General features: G+C 39.3%; 1 protein-coding gene across 2 annotated transcripts in view; it reads right to left on the bottom strand.

The window, feature by feature from the left end:
* Nucleotides 1-17,125, bottom strand: part of EML6 (EMAP like 6) — a 91,319-nt gene that overhangs the window by 29,032 nt on the left and 45,162 nt on the right. For both annotated transcript variants that reach the window (XM_063391356.1, XM_063391358.1), the window contains exons 10-20: nt 15,958-16,214; nt 14,690-14,902; nt 13,875-14,042; nt 12,866-12,975; nt 10,936-11,054; nt 10,024-10,210; nt 9,288-9,393; nt 6,319-6,412; nt 3,573-3,673; nt 1,951-2,153; nt 117-228 (exon numbers count right to left, since the gene is read on the bottom strand). In XM_063391356.1, coding sequence (XP_063247426.1) covers nt 117-228; nt 1,951-2,153; nt 3,573-3,673; nt 6,319-6,412; nt 9,288-9,393; nt 10,024-10,210; nt 10,936-11,054; nt 12,866-12,975; nt 13,875-14,042; nt 14,690-14,902; nt 15,958-16,214 — 1,670 coding nt within the window. The remainder of the gene's footprint in view (nt 1-116; nt 229-1,950; nt 2,154-3,572; nt 3,674-6,318; nt 6,413-9,287; nt 9,394-10,023; nt 10,211-10,935; nt 11,055-12,865; nt 12,976-13,874; nt 14,043-14,689; nt 14,903-15,957; nt 16,215-17,125) is intronic.

The raw sequence follows: 17,125 nt of genomic DNA, 5'->3' as shown, positions 1-17,125 counted from the left end.
TGCTGTTCCCTTTGGCTTCTGGTGAAATTTGACACCCAGTCAGTCCTACCCTTTTACTACCATTGTACCACCCTCCACACACACAGTCCTTATTGAAATGCACTGAAAACCAATACCTTTAGAACTAGCAGAGAGAGCTGCTCTTTTAATAGCATATGTCTTCAGACATCTCTCAAACATATCATCCCAAAGGGCCACAATTCCATCTTTTCCACCCGTTATAAAGCCCTGCACAATCACAGTAGAACACACACAGATGTCAGCACTCATGGGAGAGATTCAAAAGGACATGTCCAAAGGCACAGTAAAGTCTTCCCTGCTTTTTATTCATGTGTCAAACTAAAAACACTGGAATCTGTACCTGTGAGGGAAGAATTCAAGTAGACAAGATTTAGAGTTTCTTTTCCAGGGTTATAAAGAATTGCAACCATATGGAGCACATACTGTTGTAAACAGGAATGCTGGACTAAGACATTTGCCTGTATGTGGAAATAAGTGATGGGAAAACGTGTTTTACCCTTAAAAGACGCAGTAGTTGGCAGGAACAGCTTCTTAAGTTATTCCAAATTCAATTTACATAACAGATGCTTCAACCCAAGTTCTAATAATGCATCTGGGACCAATTCTCTCATTAATTCCCTGGGTAGATTATCTGGGCCAAGTGAATGCAAAAGAGCATAAATAACTAACCAAAAAAATATAAGTGAAGAGGATGTTCAGTGCCAAGATCAAACAGAAAATTTGACAGAAAGCTGGGAACAATCAATTAAGGCCAAAAAGGAATGAGCCACGGGGATCTTAATTGACCTTGAGATATAAAAATGTTAATAGCTAACATTCTTCTCATCCTTTACTTCTATAGTTGAAACCATAACCTCAAAAAGGATATTCCATTATCAGTGTTATCTTCAAATTGCCTGGGCAAAACTTTGTCCTAAGCTCATTTATGTGATGTGAATATTTTGCCATAATTACTTTTTTAGGGGTATTGATGCAACTGAGAAAGAATTATTTTGATATCTGGAATATTTAACTCAAAACCCAAAACCTTTGGATATCTAAAGTCTTGACTAAGACACAGTGACAGTATTATTAAAAGACCACGTTTCATATTTTGGAAACTGGTAATGCATGAGTATTTTTGGGAACAGCTTGAAGAGGAAAGGAGTGTTACCCATCACTCTCCTGTGGTTTACACAAACAAGAAAATGACATTCCTGAGCACAGTGAGAAATAAATTCTGAATTTTTAGAGATCAGATGTTGCAGCAGCCCTCTTGTTAGAGAGTAGAAATGAGCCAAGGCACAGACTTCTTTTTTATCACAGCATGAAAAGGGTCTTGGTTTACTCCTCTTTACAGTTTAGCCATCCTGACTCCAACTATTCCCTGACTCTGGCTGCAGCAAGCTCCTGCTGTAGGTTTCCCTTGCAGCGTCCGACTGCTGGTTATTTCCTGCTAAACTATAACTGCACGTATTAGTTTGTAGGCTCTGAATGCAGGCTTTTACCTAGCTAGACTGTGACTGCAGGTTCCAACAACAGCTCTAACTGCAGACCCAGACTGACCTCACAGCAGGGCTTCTTTCTCCCCAAGATCCTTCTTTTTCATGATTCCTTTATTCCCTCTTCCTCAAGGTTCCTCCTCCTTCATGATTCTCCCCTCACCACATAACCCACTCCCTTTTATCACGCTCATCTTTACTGGATATAGCTGTGACTCATCAAGGGCGAGGCTGTATTGGGTAATTAACAGGGCTGTTACTTATCAGGAGCAAGGTCACCTGTATTCCCTTCTCCTACAGTCAGAAAGCTGTTGGTCAGCACAGGGAACAGGGAGGGTGCTTACAAATCCAGGTCTGTCAAATAACATTAGCTTTGTGATTTTAATCACAACCCCCTCTAAAATCCATTAGTGCAACAAAAATCAAGGTAGAGGAAGGTGATATATACCTTGTCCAATGCATGCATGGCAAACACAGGGCCATCATGGGCCTTCACTGTCCTCAGCAGCAGTGTCTCCTTCCAGATGTAGATGTCCCCAGTGGCAGCCCCAGAGAACACCAACTCCTCCACACGCCCATATGAGACACTCATCATCGTCTCCAGCTTCCCCACACTCCCAAATGTGCCTCGTTTGGAGGTGAAGCCTCCACCTGCAACAGCAGCACAAGGCTTGTTCTGTTTGGGCTCATAGCCAAAGGACAAATGTTTGACCCCAAGATCAATGTTTGACCCCAAGATCTCCTGCGGCTGCTCAATAACAGAAATCCAGAAATCGCAGCACAATGGAAAAGCGCAATCAAAGAAAGTGAACCTAGCAATGACAGCTCTGGAGCAGATCAGTCCCAGGGTTTTAGACTTTGTCTTTCCAAGCAAAAGATAAATTTGGCGAGGAATTGTGCAAAAACAACTACTGCAATGTCTGGCAGGTTGGTTTTTGCCCACTTCTGCCATGTGGCTTCTCTGTGAAGGTGACCACAACTAGAAGATTGGTTTAGTTGTCCCCTGGCATCCTGAGTATTTGGCAGCACTTAGGCAGGGTTTGGTCCTCCTCTGATTGTCAGAGAACCAAGTCACCACAGCCTTGCTTTGGGTCAGAAAGGAGAAGCAGCCATAAGGACCATGAACCAATTCTTAGACAAAAATACACATAAAATTACAAAATATCATCTGCAGTGGTGGCCTTGTGTCAAAGCACTGTGGGCTTCACAGCTGACACCACAGTGAGTCCCCACACCATTCAGCAAATCTGAATTTAAAATATACCATGTTAATTGCAAAGAGACTATTCTTGGAGCAAGATGTTGCTTAAGACACATTCCCATCATGGAATTTGGCAAACTGCAATGCAAGTCTATGTAATCACTGCAAAAATAACCTACAGATTAAAAAAAAAAAAGGCAGAAAAAATAATTAATCTGAGAGCACCTGAACTACTTGGATGCCTAAACGATGGTATGAAGTACAGGAAGCTCTTAAAATTACCTCATTTTGAGTTGTTCTGAGAATTTGTGTCATGTGTACATAACTAAAAAGTCACGAAGACTGAAAAATCCAGTCCTGAATAAAAAATATCCTCAATCAGAACCTGACTTTCTGGGAGCCAAGGATGCTTACTCCAGAGAATTCCTTACTATTATGACTGGAATTTAAACACAATTAGCTGGAAATTCTTCCCAAGGAGGAAGGAATATTGTGACATTTGGTGACTCAGAGGTGAGTTTTCACCCTGTGCTGGTTTTGCACAGAACTCATTTTTCCAAGAAGGGTTGTAGCAAAACCAACCAGTGACCAGCTTTAAATATTGACAACTTCATTAACCAACTAAATATGGGGATACACCTCTGGAAAACACAGGTGAAAAATTGGGAAAAACCCCAGGAAAAGTTCTCTTTCCTTCTGGCCTGAGAAAAGGTAACAATCAGGCCTGTCTCCCTCCTTACCCCTTTAATATTTTGCTAACTGGAAAAGTGCTTAACAAATAAATTCTTAAACTGAGAACATGATGTTCCTGTATTAAAAACATTCACAAATTTTCCTGTTAATCAAATCTAAAATATTCAATACAGTACCTGTTTGCTGCCAAAATTTGATGTGCTTCATTCCAACTGTGACTAGTCTGTCCACATGATGGGGATTACACTTCACTACAAATATTTTATCTTTATGGCCCCTGCAATAAAGGTAGACATTTTAAAAGCTTGGCGAGAGATGACTTAACATTTCAAACTAATTAAATAATTGATATAAATCATTTCCTCATCTAACAAAAAGTAGAGATCCATATTTCTAATCTGCAAGGGTTTAGTTCTGGCAATTTGCCCCACGGAGCTATCAGGAGGAATTTGAGCATACACCATGTGGGGAATACAGAAATGTGGGGAATAAAAATCCTCTCCTGCTGAATTTCAGTTCATTTAAGTCATAACAAAGGAGCAGGCAACAAAGGTCAAGGCAATTAAGAGAAGACATAAAGGTCAACATAGGTATCTAAATGGATGAGAACTCAATAAATATTAAAAGATACTCTGAGACAGGAAAAAATGAGGAAGTATTTAATCCATGGGCTTCAAGGTGGAATATAAAATCACAAACTATAAAATTATACTGTAGGAAATAGTTCACTCAGCAGCACATTCACCTCCAGGTTTAGTTCCTGGGTAATTAAAGTTATGCTTGTTGATGTATTTATGGGACATTACAAGCTTAAGTCTTATCATAGCAAAAAATATTCCCAGGTGTAAAGCATCAATTATATGTGTGTCACTGTTTTCTTAACCTCCCAAAGCAGGAACCATGAGCTTTTCACTATACATCTGCAGGTTTTGTGCTAGGATTATGTCACTTTTTCCTGACAGGATCAGCAGGTCTGGAAAATCACATGGTTCTGAAATCCCTCTCAAGCTCAGTATTTCCTTTTAGTGGATCAGTTTGGATGCAAACCAGTCCTGGCCACCTTTGACATCTGCAGCACATCATCCTGCAGTGCAGAGGTGTTGTGTAAGTTGTGTCCAACTTACACAACAAAGATTTTAATTAAATTACACAGGAACTAGGAGAGCCAGGACAGGGAAACAAGCTGCATAATTTAGCTCTGAAACAATTACAGCAAATAAATAAGAGGGTTCTTAATGTTGCAACAAAAAAATTTGAGAAGTCATGCTGAAATAATTCAGCTTAGAAAGATTAAGCAAAAAGAACATTCACAAAAAATAACTATAATTGCAGAATAAACATAATGAGTGTCTGTATATGGTGAATGAACACCCATTTTTCAGGTTTATATGAGTTCACATGATTTTAAGGAGATGTTATTTTATTCTTGTGTGCAAAGCCCACATGAGGGCTTTTGTGTGTCTCTCTCACTCTGTCCTCCTGTGCTCACCAGAACAGGGGACTTGCCTTTAGGCACTGATAAACTCTAAACCATGGTTTAAACTGGGACATTTTAGAAGACACATTCATTTTTCCACTCTCTGTGAGGACTCTGCACATTTTCAAGGTAACAGATCAGCAATAACAGATCCATTGGGTACGTGCAGCATTACATGGTGAAAAGAACCCGAGTGCTCCATGTTTTATCTGTCCTGGGAGCATCAGCAGCCAGGTAGTGACACAGCTCATCATTATCTTGTTTTTAAAAACTTAAAGGTCAACATGGGAATATATAAAGTGTTTCTTTGCTTGTGAGTCAAGCACAATCTGTCTAGGGACAGCAGAACTGGGATCGCAAAGCCCAGGAAAATGTCACAACACAGCCAGGGCTGTTGCTAAGCAAAGCCTCCAGCACAGATTTCAGACAGGATTTAAACCCTCACTGCCTAAGAAACTGGATGTCTGAGACGAAATTGTATAGCTAACAGATTGTGGTACACACACATGGAGTAAAACACTGATTTCTTCAGTAATGGCACACCACTAATAGTGAGTGCTGTCACCAGAAAATCTCAATTCTTCTGCAACATGTCAGCATGTTGTAATTCAAGCAAATTACCTTTCACAGGCACTTTTTTTGCAGATATACTAACAATTTCTACTGAGCAATGCTACATTACGTGGTTGCAGAGAGCATATGGAATTCTCTCTTTGCCTTTCTGTTACACGCATCCACACTCACAGGAATTCTGCTCAATCCTAGTGACCAGGGGCACATTTGCTTTGTCCAAGGCTGAGACAGAAACCAGGTTCTCAAATAGTTTGATTCTCCTACACTGAACAAAATAGCAAACATGTAACTTTAATCCAATTCTCTTCCTAGCAGTGGTCCCTTCAAGCAATTGCAAAGGACCCTTCACTGCTGGGTTATTGGCTGAGCTTTCAGTTGGCAATTGAAAGAGCAAATAGCTCAGAAAAAGCTGGCTCAGAAGAGAGGCAGGATCAGCAGTGCTTGAAATTTATAGAGAGAGATTAGAGGGGACTACTTCTTTTTAGAAAGTGATTTGATTATTGATGGAGCCCAGCATATCATCAAACACACAAAGGAAAGGACACCTCTGGTGGGTGTCATTCTGCCCTGAGCCAGGACATAAAACTGGGAGAAAATACTGAACTTCACTTGAAAAACCTGAAACAAACTACAGTGCCAATGTAGCTCTCCCAACAGAAAGGCTAAGGAACTCCTGACAGAAATAGTTCACACGATTTCCAAACACTGGGCTGTGCGTCCCCAGGTTTTTAATCTGGGTATGTTGCTCTGAAACACCATCCTGTTTTCAGAGGGGAGTTCTGCTTTAATTCTTTTTTTGTAGGAAAAATGTGGATGATGTTATTCAGAAAGAAGTAATCAGAGGGGACATTTTAAACTGTGGTGATCCTTACCTGGTTGTTGCCAGCTTTTCTCCCTTTTTCCAGTCCCAGAACACAATAGCATGGTGATCATCCAGCCCAACAGATGCCAAACATTTCCCGTCAGCTGCACAGAAGCAATACTGAGTGTTATAGGTGCTAAGGCTTTAGCTGAAAATGGAACAGGCAATGAACACAACAATCACATTGCAGACTGAATTTCTAATGATGGATTGTAAATGAAGCAAAAAAACAAAAACAAAAACAAACACCAAACCCCAACCCCCCCCAAAAATAAAAAAACCCACACAAAAAAACCCCAAGAAACCCCCCCAAAAGCCCAAACTAATAGTTCAAGAAATTGGAGTTCAGATCTTTCCCAAAGGCAGACACAAAACATTTCTATGTGTAAACACAAGGAAAATAGGGAGGATCAAACAAGGCAATGAAATTCGATTTCATAAAGCTCAAGCACTCTAAATTCACGTTGCATTTTATTTGAAATATTTCTGATCAGATGATGCTTCTTTTCTTTGTTTGAAATGGTGCAGAGATTTACTAGGGTATGAAATTAGGCAGGGTGATGAAACTATAAATCCGATATAAAATTTTAAGGGTAAAAATAACTGCTGGCTATCTTCACTTTCACTGCAGGAAAGCCACAGCAGTACTGATAATCAGAGGAAGGTAAGCCAGAAGAGAAAATCATCCATAATTCAATAGTACCCAGGCACTCTTGCCACGTGTATGAAATAATGATAAACACAACCATCTCTAACAAAGTTTTAGAGACAACTAAACTAAATTTCTGTTGTGAAATTCTAAAAATTTCATAAAACTAAGCCACGATTATTACAGTTTATGATAAGACAATTGAAATTTATAGGGGGTAGGAAGAGCTGATCACCTGCTTGGTTTTCTTAACTGCAGAAAAGTCAAAGTTGGAGGAAGCAGAGCTGGGCAGAGACTGAACAAGAACACTGATCAGGGAATGTGCTTCTGATAGTAATGAATGATGTGAAGGAGTCTGGGCTTGGGCATATTTGACTTCATGAAGAAAAAGAGAGTCACTGGTATAAATTGCTCCATCAGAACTACCGCAGAGTTCATAGGGCTGAGTAAGTTCTTACAGACTTTAATGACTGAGTTCTACTAGAAGCTAGTCAAGAAGGAGAAGGGGAATTTAAGAATCGGTAAGAAAGAAACAGGATCAAATGGAAGAAGCAGAATAAGTTAGGAAGAAATGAAGTTAAAATACAGGACAAGAAACCAAAACTGAGTTTATTTTAAAAATCTCCAAACAACATAACAATTCAAACTTTATTCACTTGAAACAGGAGGTTTATGCACTAATATGGACTATACCCTCCAAACAATATCCCAACATATAAGTGTTAAATTAGCCACCAGAGGGCACAACCAAAAGTTGCAGGAATGAAATTATCCTCTCGAAATCAGTGTCACGAGAAGGGTTTTACCAGAAGGACCCTGCTTTCAGAAATGGGCAGCAGAAAGATGATGTTTTAGAGAGGGAGTGAGGGCAGAGAGAACTGGGGATAAAGAGTCAGGTGCTGCATCAACTACAGCCAGAAAAGGCTGGGAGCTCCATGTCGCTTTCTTTAAGCTCCAAACAGTGCGATCTGAACCTAATTTTGAAATCTCCGTTAATTAAGACAATGCAAATCCCATACATGGGGTAGTGCAGCCTCTGATCCTGCAGGGATGTGCACATTTGCTGAGCTTTCTGTCCCTGTCTATGCCAAGAATCCCAACTAAAGCCAGTTAGCCACTGCCAGGAATGCAGTGTGTGTATTATTCTTGGGATCAGGTACTAAAGCAACACTGAATGTTGAGTGGTTTCTGCTTTTTAAAAGACATTCAGTATTTATTTACAGATTTATGCCAACAGAATATTTGGCTGGCTTACTCTTTACAGGTACATGGGTTCTAAATCCAGAATATTCCCACTTGGACAGAAATTTACTTAGTGTTAAAAATGCAAACCACAAGGTATTTTCAAACATAAAAACATTTGTTAATTAAAGATCTTAACAAGAGGGGAGTTTTGACATATATGCACATTACCTAATATCAGTTAAATCATCCTCATCTATTTTCCCTCCTTCTGGCACTTCATCTCCTTTCAGAGTGAGCTTACAGACCACAGTGGGTCAACAATTTCACATTTGAATTCCAGCTCTAGGATGAGCACCAGGGCTCCTCTCCTGATAATGGACTATGACTGAGTTCCACAGATTTATTTTTGTGGAAGTCAAACTTCTTTCATACTGTCTTGTCTTACAAATGTGATCTACATCCTAATGAATTCTTACCGCTTTGCTGGAGAGCAGAATATGAAATAAGCTATGTTTAACTGAAAAAATAAATCATATCAAGTAGCAGATAGTTCAGATAAATTAATCTCTTTATTTTTTAACAGAATAAGAGAGAATGAATTTTCAAGCCCTTTTATAAAGATACAGAAGTATTTAAGTCCCCACCATATGTATGATATTCTTCAGTGCTGAACACAGGAAATATCCTGTAAAAACTGAGACAACTTAGGGCAGCCAGCTTGGAAAGGCAAGGGAGAGGCAGCAGACAAGTGTTTGTCATATTTACTTCTTCTGTAAACTCACTGAAAAATGTGCCAATTGTGAGCAAATGTGAAGAACTGGATGAGCCCAGAGGTGACATTTCCAACTCATTTGTATGCGTTGAGTCACCATCCTGCCTGCTTCAAACTTCTCACACCACTGTGTAGACAGTGACCAGAATTCCAGCTGCACACTTGGTATTATCTACCAGACACCACCAAAATCAATCATTGGTTGAGTGACCAAAGGCCCACGACTGACTTTACTACATACACCATTTTTATCCCAAGTCAGCAAGCTGCTATGTAAAGTACTGGCAGTAATTTTGCACCTCTTTGAATTAACATTTTATCACAAGGACTACTTTTAAATTAATCATTTATATAAACATGGACTGTGGCTTACCTGAAAAATCCAGTGCACACACTCCTCTCTGGTGCTGGCCTTTGAGCAATGACAAACATTTCAGGGTCTGGGTGTCCCAAACATGGATAGCAGCATCTCTTCCAACCTAGATCAGAGGGTTAATTGGGATCTCTGCCCACAGAAGTTCAAAGCACACCAGTAACAGTAATTAGCATTATCATATCTTTAAAACACTGCGGAGGTAGCTGTTTGTCATGTGCCCTATCTTATCTTTTTCAAGATTTATTTTCTCTTTCAGAGAAATATCAGTGGATGGTCTCTAAAACTATCACTATATTCAGCAGAATATTCATGGTATCATTTATTCTGATGTTTAAAATGTATATGTATACATCAATTACGTCATATTCAGTACCAGATATCAGGAAAGTGCCCAACAGCTTTTATCTGACCAAGGCTATTGAAAGCTTCTACGGTGCAAAGATACTGCAACTGAATAATGAAAGTCCAAAACATTCTAGGAAAGAGATAAAATACAGCTCCTATGTTTTACAGCTGAGATTAAAAGTAAGTGTAAGACTTTTAAAGACCACAGCACATGATCAGCAGTGTTTATGTTATACAGGAATGGTTTCATAATCACCTCCAACAGTTTTGGCAGGGAAATAAGAAACAACATTCAGTTTGCCCGGATTTAGGGGGGAAAATAGAATGTTTTTTTTTTTTTTTCTAATTCTATATGAAAATATTATTGCTATCACTTTGAACTCCCCACCTGCCCAGTAGCCACGTAGTCCTTGATGGGGTGGATGCTGAGGCTGAGGATGTCATCATCATGGCCAAGGTAGAGGCGCTGCGAGTGCTGCTGCCGGTTGTAGACAACAGCCACAGCAGCAATGTGATAAACCACCTCTCCTGCCTGTGTGTAGAACAGGTTGTTCCTGCAGTCATAGCCCCTGTACCTGCAGCAAACATCAAACACCTCGTGGCTGCCCCACAACTGCTCGGGAAATCTGTGTTACAAATCATTGGAATGTTTAAGGAAAGGAGTCCTGCTGTGACAGCTCAAGCCCAGAAGTATCACAGAGGCAGCTCCCTCCAAGAGCAGGAATTCAGGAATCTTCTCAAGGGTTACTTTGCACTCAATTCCTAAATCAGCACCAATTCCACAAAAAGGCTGTATGGAATTGCATAGAATTGTGTCCAGGTAAGCTTCACAAGGAATTGGATTGTACAGAAATCTGTCAGGCATTTTAATAAATGACAGCTATCACAAGCAATTTACAGAGAATCTTTGCTCCAGAAAACATCAGTTGTAGTGAGCAGCAAGTACAAAACTCAGCACTGATGCATTATCAGTGTTATAAGCTTCTCTTGTTCCTCAACAAAGAGAATCATGGAATGGTCTAAGCTGGAAAGGACCTTATGGATCACCCAGTTCCATCCCCTGCCACAGGCAGAGACATTTCCCACTGGACCAGGTTGCTCAGAGCTCCATCCAGCCTGAAATACAACTGAAAATAGAAAATCTGTATCTGATATTCTAAGAATTACCACAGTAACAATGACAAATTAATTGTGGGTAAGCACCAAATAGTGCTTTGCTTATGCTCTGATACGAATTGTTACAAAATCCCAGCAATGTTAATCAATCAGAAATAGCAAATATTATCTGGTATTACTCTACCCATGTATAAACTGCAGCTTCAAGCTGTCCTCCGGCGCTCGCTCTCTCTTAAGGAAGGGCACAGAATGGTTTTTCTCTTTACTTTGCTGTTTCAGCTGAGGTAGGTCTTCTTTGTAAACCTAAAGAAGAATTGCTAAAGTTAACTGCACGTCTCTGGTTTTCTAAATATTTGTATATGAGAGTGAAAGTGACTTTGAGAATGAAATTTAATATATGCTAATGTGATGTTCAGTGGTTACAATGCAGAGCCAGGCACTATTGTTCCCAGCCGCACTATTGTTCCCAGCCTTCAGATGATAATAAATGTTTTCTGGACAACAAATTCCCCTGGCCTGAGTGGCGCAGAACAGCAATCTGAAGCAATCTAAATCTGAGTGTATTTTTTCTAGAAGATTCCAGTGTCACTTAGTGAAAAGGAATGTAAATGGTGACTGGGAGTCTCCAGGTGTTTTTTAATTTCATCTGTGCTTCAGTGTCCAAGCTCAAAGCTGAATTGCTTCTGTCTCTGGATTATGGTGAAATACACAGGAACCAAAACTACATCAGGGATCTGCCAACATGTTCAGAATCCCAAAGTACAATTACAGCTCTACAAATACACAAAATACTTTCCATTTAAACACTTCAGAAATGCTAAAACTCTGTGGAGCCACTAAAGGTGTTTGAAGCATTCCCAAACAATATCCGTTACAATGCCGAAATGTAGCTTTAGTGTTTGTTTTCTGTGCTTACATTTCTTAGACCATGAAATTGCCACTCCCACAGAAATCTACCTGACTTCCAAGAAGCAACACTGGATTTTTGGAAGAAAGGAAAAGAAAGAAACAAACTCAGTGAAACAAAATACTGGGGCATCTCAAAATATAAAATCCTCTCCGCTACATCAGCCATACCGTTAAAAAGAAAAAATCCAAACCAAATCCCAATTCTCAAAATAAGATCAATGTTTTAATTTCCCTGTGTTTTGTCAATTATTTCCTTTAACAAATTGTCAGATGCAGTTTCTGCTTGGGGCTGTCTCACACTTCCTATATGAGATGCTATTTTAAGTTGCTTCTGGTTTTCCATGCATTAACCTGCCTGGAATATTGCTGTTTAACTGTCTACAATAATATTGTCACTTGTAGTTTTTAAACCCAGACGTCCTTTTTGACACACAGACAGCATGGAGGAGGATGATGACTGATTTGAATACAGATGGAAGATCAGGAGGAGGAAGAGGAGGAGAGGAGGATGGGACCAGCACTCCGGTGAAACTGGGAGTGAATGAGAGAAAAGTAAGAGAATTTGGCAAGATCTGTTTCATTTGTCAATCATGACTGATCTCTGTAATAAACAGGTGAAAGAAGCTGTTAGCAGAAGGACCTATGCAATTTATTGTAGGCTAGAAAGGGAAGTGAAAAGATAAAGGATGCCCTTGCCTAAAGCCTGGAATGTTAGAGGTGAACTTCCCATATTCCAGAAAGCAGCACCATGCCAGCCATTAAATCTCTCAAATAAACATGAACCAACTTATTCTGTGATTTCCCCCCCAGTACAAGATCCCAGTCCTGCTCTGAGGAATTTCTGACCTTTCCCCATTGCAGCTGAGAGGTCAAGGACAAAGGGACAGGCAATACTCAGTTCACAACAGCTCCTGGAATCAGGTTCAAGGGACTTGTAAAGAGAACCCAAATCACAGAGTGGTTTGGGTTGGAAGGGACCTTAAAGATCACCTGCCAAAGCCCACAACACTTCTAAATTATTTTCTCTAAATCCTTTTCAATTCTCATTTCCAGCTCAGGGGTTTATGTATATTGGTTGCATAATCAGCTGAATACCATGAAAATAACTGAGAGCAGTCTATGAGTCAGCAGTAAACTTCTTCTTGTTGCTGAATAGTGATGGGAACCTGCCAGGTAATTTGCCCTGTGTGTTATTTCACACTCACCTGGCGATCATAGTTGATTTGAGCTTCCTGCTCAATGTCAGAATCCAGCTCTGGCACGTCGGATAAGTCTGAATCAGATTCCTCACTGTAGGAATCAACACCGCCCTCAGCTTTAAAAAAAATTAAAAATCAATATATTGAACACATAACGTCACAAGAAAATAGTATGTGACATTTTTGTATAATTTAGACTATGGGCAAAGCAGTATTCAAGAAGCTTGGAAGCTCAAGCAGCTTGCAAAAGTCACGGGGGCTGACTGAATGTGTCAGGTTTCATTTCTGTCTCTCCAGCTTCCCTGCCCAGGGCAGGAAGGTGGCAGAGAGAAGCAAAATCACTGAGCAGTCACTGCTACAGTTCCAGCATCAGAGAATTCTGCTTTCAAAACAGGGTCTGGAGAGCAAACACACAGAAATGGCAAATAAAAGCTTTCACTGGACACTCTTTGTGCTTAAAATATTTGCTGTAATGTAGATATTTTACCAAATTGTGCCTATACAGAGTGAAACTTTGCCCTTCTGCTGGAGGGAATCCAGATTTTAGCAACCACCATGACACAGTTCATATGTCTTTGGTAGGATATTATAAGGATCATGACTATATATCTGAAGTACAGCTACTGCATAAATACAAGAAATTTGTTGTGATATGTGAGATTGCATTGAAAAACAAAATTAAACAATTAAACATGTGTAGTGTGACTTCTGAATGCAAATTAGATGGCCAAGGTTGAAAATTTAAATATCCAGTACCTCTAAATGTCTTCTTTTACACAATTTGAGAATTCTGTTTATGTATTCCCAAACACAAATAATGCAGACTGCAGCAGCTTTTAATGTGCCCCAAACCAAGGCTTGTTTTCAAAAGCTTCAATGTCCCAAACATGCTCAGTATATGCAATTCCAAAGAATTATATTTTTTCCCCTGTTAATTCAATAAAAGCTCTTCCAGCAGTGCTGAATTCTCTGATGATTTAATTTAATAAATACTTGGAACAGAGATGAACTTTACCTTGTGGAGAGGCTTCCAGAATGCCATTGGTTATCCCTTCTGGAACAAATCTCCACTGAAAAACAGAGTGATCAGCACCTCCTGTGCTCAAAACCCACTGGAAATCATGAGACCAGCGCACATTGGTGACATGGGCGGAGTGGCCAACATATTTCCTGAATTTAGCTCCTGAAAATAGGAAGAGAACTGTTGGTATGCAAGGGGAAAAAATTAACCTTGTAACTAATGAAGTTAGGTTTCTAATAGAAACATATACACTTGTGAAATCTGAATACTAAAACATACTCAAATTCCTCGTTTGATATGCTGATACAAATGTAATTATGACATAAAAATAAGTGGCATAAAATATGGACAATATCTTCAGTTGTCAGAAAAGTACTTCAATTTTGGCAGGAAGTACCAGCCACACACAAGGTTTAATTTTTACCTTTCTGGCCATGAGTGCCAGTGTGAACTCAACACATGGATTACATTTTTCCTAAAACACAAATTTTGAAAATATGCTGAGATGTATTAAATTAAATTAAACACTGAAGCTCCCAGAAAGGCAAAAGACTGTTTGATTTGGATTGCTGGCTTTATGCTTGGTACAGTGCAAATCCTGAGGAAGCAGCCACACATTCTCAACACTTCTGAAAACAAATACACAGAGAGGGTGAAAGTCTGGTCTCTGTATCCAGTAACACTCACAGTAATTGTGCACACATTAATTTGAATTTTACACCAGGATGAAAGGCCACCATTAGAAAATGCACTGATGAAGGTGTTGAAGTAAATCTTGCATTTTTCAGCCATATAAAATTCCATCTTACCTTTCTTTAGGCATGGAAATCTGAATAATTTCACCAGCCCAAAGTCATCGCCAGTCACCAGCACGGAGCTGTTGTAATTCCCATCCACAGAGTTGACATCTGTGATATTTGTGTATTTTGGCCAAATTCCACTCACTTCAGATCCTATCACACAGGTCCATGAGGCCCAATGGATTCCTTTGATCTCATCTTTGCTTGTTAGATGCTTCCCAGCTGAAAATGTGCACGTGAATAACCAATTTCATCATTTGCTTTTCAGAAACTCTTTCTTTTCATCATATTTATCTGTGTACTCTAGTTGTGATTAATTTTTAACCTCAATTAAGAAGAGTCACAATCTTCTTTAAATTACTATAATCTCTCATTAGTGGTGTTTGAAGACATCACACATCTGAGGAGTTCCAATGCAGCTGCATTAGAAATAATTAGAATACCAATGAGAATTAGTATGCTAATTAGGATTAGCATGCTAAAAACATATAAAATTGGAAAAACCTCATAATTCCAAATATACCAAAGAAATGCCTTCAGTAGAAAGTATTGTGAATAGCGCGAGTTCCTAGAACACTTTCAAGTGCTAGAAGGTTAATAATGCACAATTTTAAATCATGCTCATATGCTAGTAGGAGTTTTTCATCCACATTATCTTAAGTCCCTGAAATGTGAGTATTTGGTCAGTCATCCATTCTGTGGTACTTTTTGCTTACATGGGCTGTTTCAGAGTTGATTGAAGGCTGCCAAACTAGCTCAAAAAAGCCCAAAATTTTATTTCTAAAGCTCTCTTCTGCAAAAGTTTCCTCTAAACATTAGAACACGTTCTCAAATAAGAGTGAGAATAAGTTAAATAGTTGTCAGCATTGTTTCTACTAACAAGCTTTTACATTGAGAACCTCAGCAATTCGAGCTGACTCAAACAGTTCTCCTATTTTTAGTTGTATTCTTAAAAACAGTCTGATCACTAACAGGAATCATTCATCATTTGAAGAAAGGACAACAGCGACAGAGGGGTTTTGGTAGTTACCTGAGAGTGAGTCAACCTGTAAAAGTTGCTATGAAAAAATATGTAATTTACACAGCAGAGACAGCTTTTCCTTAAAGCTGAAGATATTTAGTGAGTACCAATTTAATAAACAAGCAGTGGGTATTTCTGTAAGTTCCAGCAAGGAAACTCCACTTTCACCTCTAATATTTGTATCGTATTTGTGGTGCTCTCTTCAAACGAAAACCAAAACTTAATTGTTCATAACACAAGCCCCTTGTAAACTTACAGGGCATCTTGTAGAAGAGCCTCTCTCCAGCACCATCGTTGGTCTGCAGGAACTTGCTGTCCACAGACCAGTCGATGTGAGTGATGAAACTGGAGGATTTGCTGCACTCCCCGATTTTTTTATATCTCTGGGCGACAGCGTAGATGTCCACAGGCCCATCGTTGGAGCCCACGGCCAGGTAGGAGCCATCTGGGGAAAACTTCATCTCATGGATCACCTCCTTGCGGTCCTTGATGTGAACCACCTCAGTCATGTCCCTGCAGGAGCCAGAGGGGAGAACGACAACTGGAAACACAGGAATTTGCAACTCACAGGTAAGAAGACAGATACACTGAATAATTTGTACAGCAAAAATTAGATTTCACCTTAAAAAGCCCTTTTTTTTGTGGATAACTTTCTATTCCTTCCACTGATTCTAAGCATCTTTTAAAGCAACAGATAGAAACCACACCACCTCAATGCTCTTCCACAATGCTCTTCATTCTCTTCACCTGCTCTAATGAAGTACTGCCAGCAGCATCCAACTCAAATTTATTGAGACACTTTTTGTAATTATATCTTCTAAATCCTGACACACAGCACTGTTAAAAGCAGAGTCCTGAAAGGAGAAGCATTCTTAATCCAAGACAAGAGATTTCTAGGAGGCATCAGACAAATTAACAAGGACAAGATTACTAGGAGACAAAGAAGATTAACTTCTTTAGAAAAAATAGTAATTGGGAAGGCTTTTAAATTAATATGAACAGCTCACTTAAGTTTTGTTAAAGTCATTAAACTAGAGCATTATAGGGGTTTTCCCTCCTATGAGCTTGGAGTTCCAAGTATCTTAAGTATATGCTTGGCAAGCATATGGAGAACAGTCAGGAGGGGTTAAACTCTTCCAGGTATCAATTAAAACTTTTGTTTTTTTGAAAGCCTTTGTGTTTTGAAATCTCATTGGGCATTTGGCTGTTTCACTCTATGGCAAATTTAAGGCTTTACCTACTTTTGTGTGCCCTCCATAACAGAATTTCAGACAGAAAATGCTTAAGATGCAGCCATGCAAAAAAAAAAAAAAAAAAGCTTTTCTCTAACACAAAAAGTAGAATTCAGGTTTACCTTGAAAATACTTAAGAAAGTCTTTTGATCACGAATTATTTTGCCTGGTATGTGTATGAGAGGAAATAAA

The sequence above is a fragment of the Prinia subflava genome, chromosome 2 (assembly GCF_021018805.1).
Source record: "Prinia subflava isolate CZ2003 ecotype Zambia chromosome 2, Cam_Psub_1.2, whole genome shotgun sequence".
Taxonomy (NCBI): domain Eukaryota; kingdom Metazoa; phylum Chordata; class Aves; order Passeriformes; family Cisticolidae; genus Prinia; species Prinia subflava.
The sequence above is the reverse complement of the archived record's forward strand: the minus strand, read 5'-3'. Positions and strand labels throughout refer to the sequence as shown.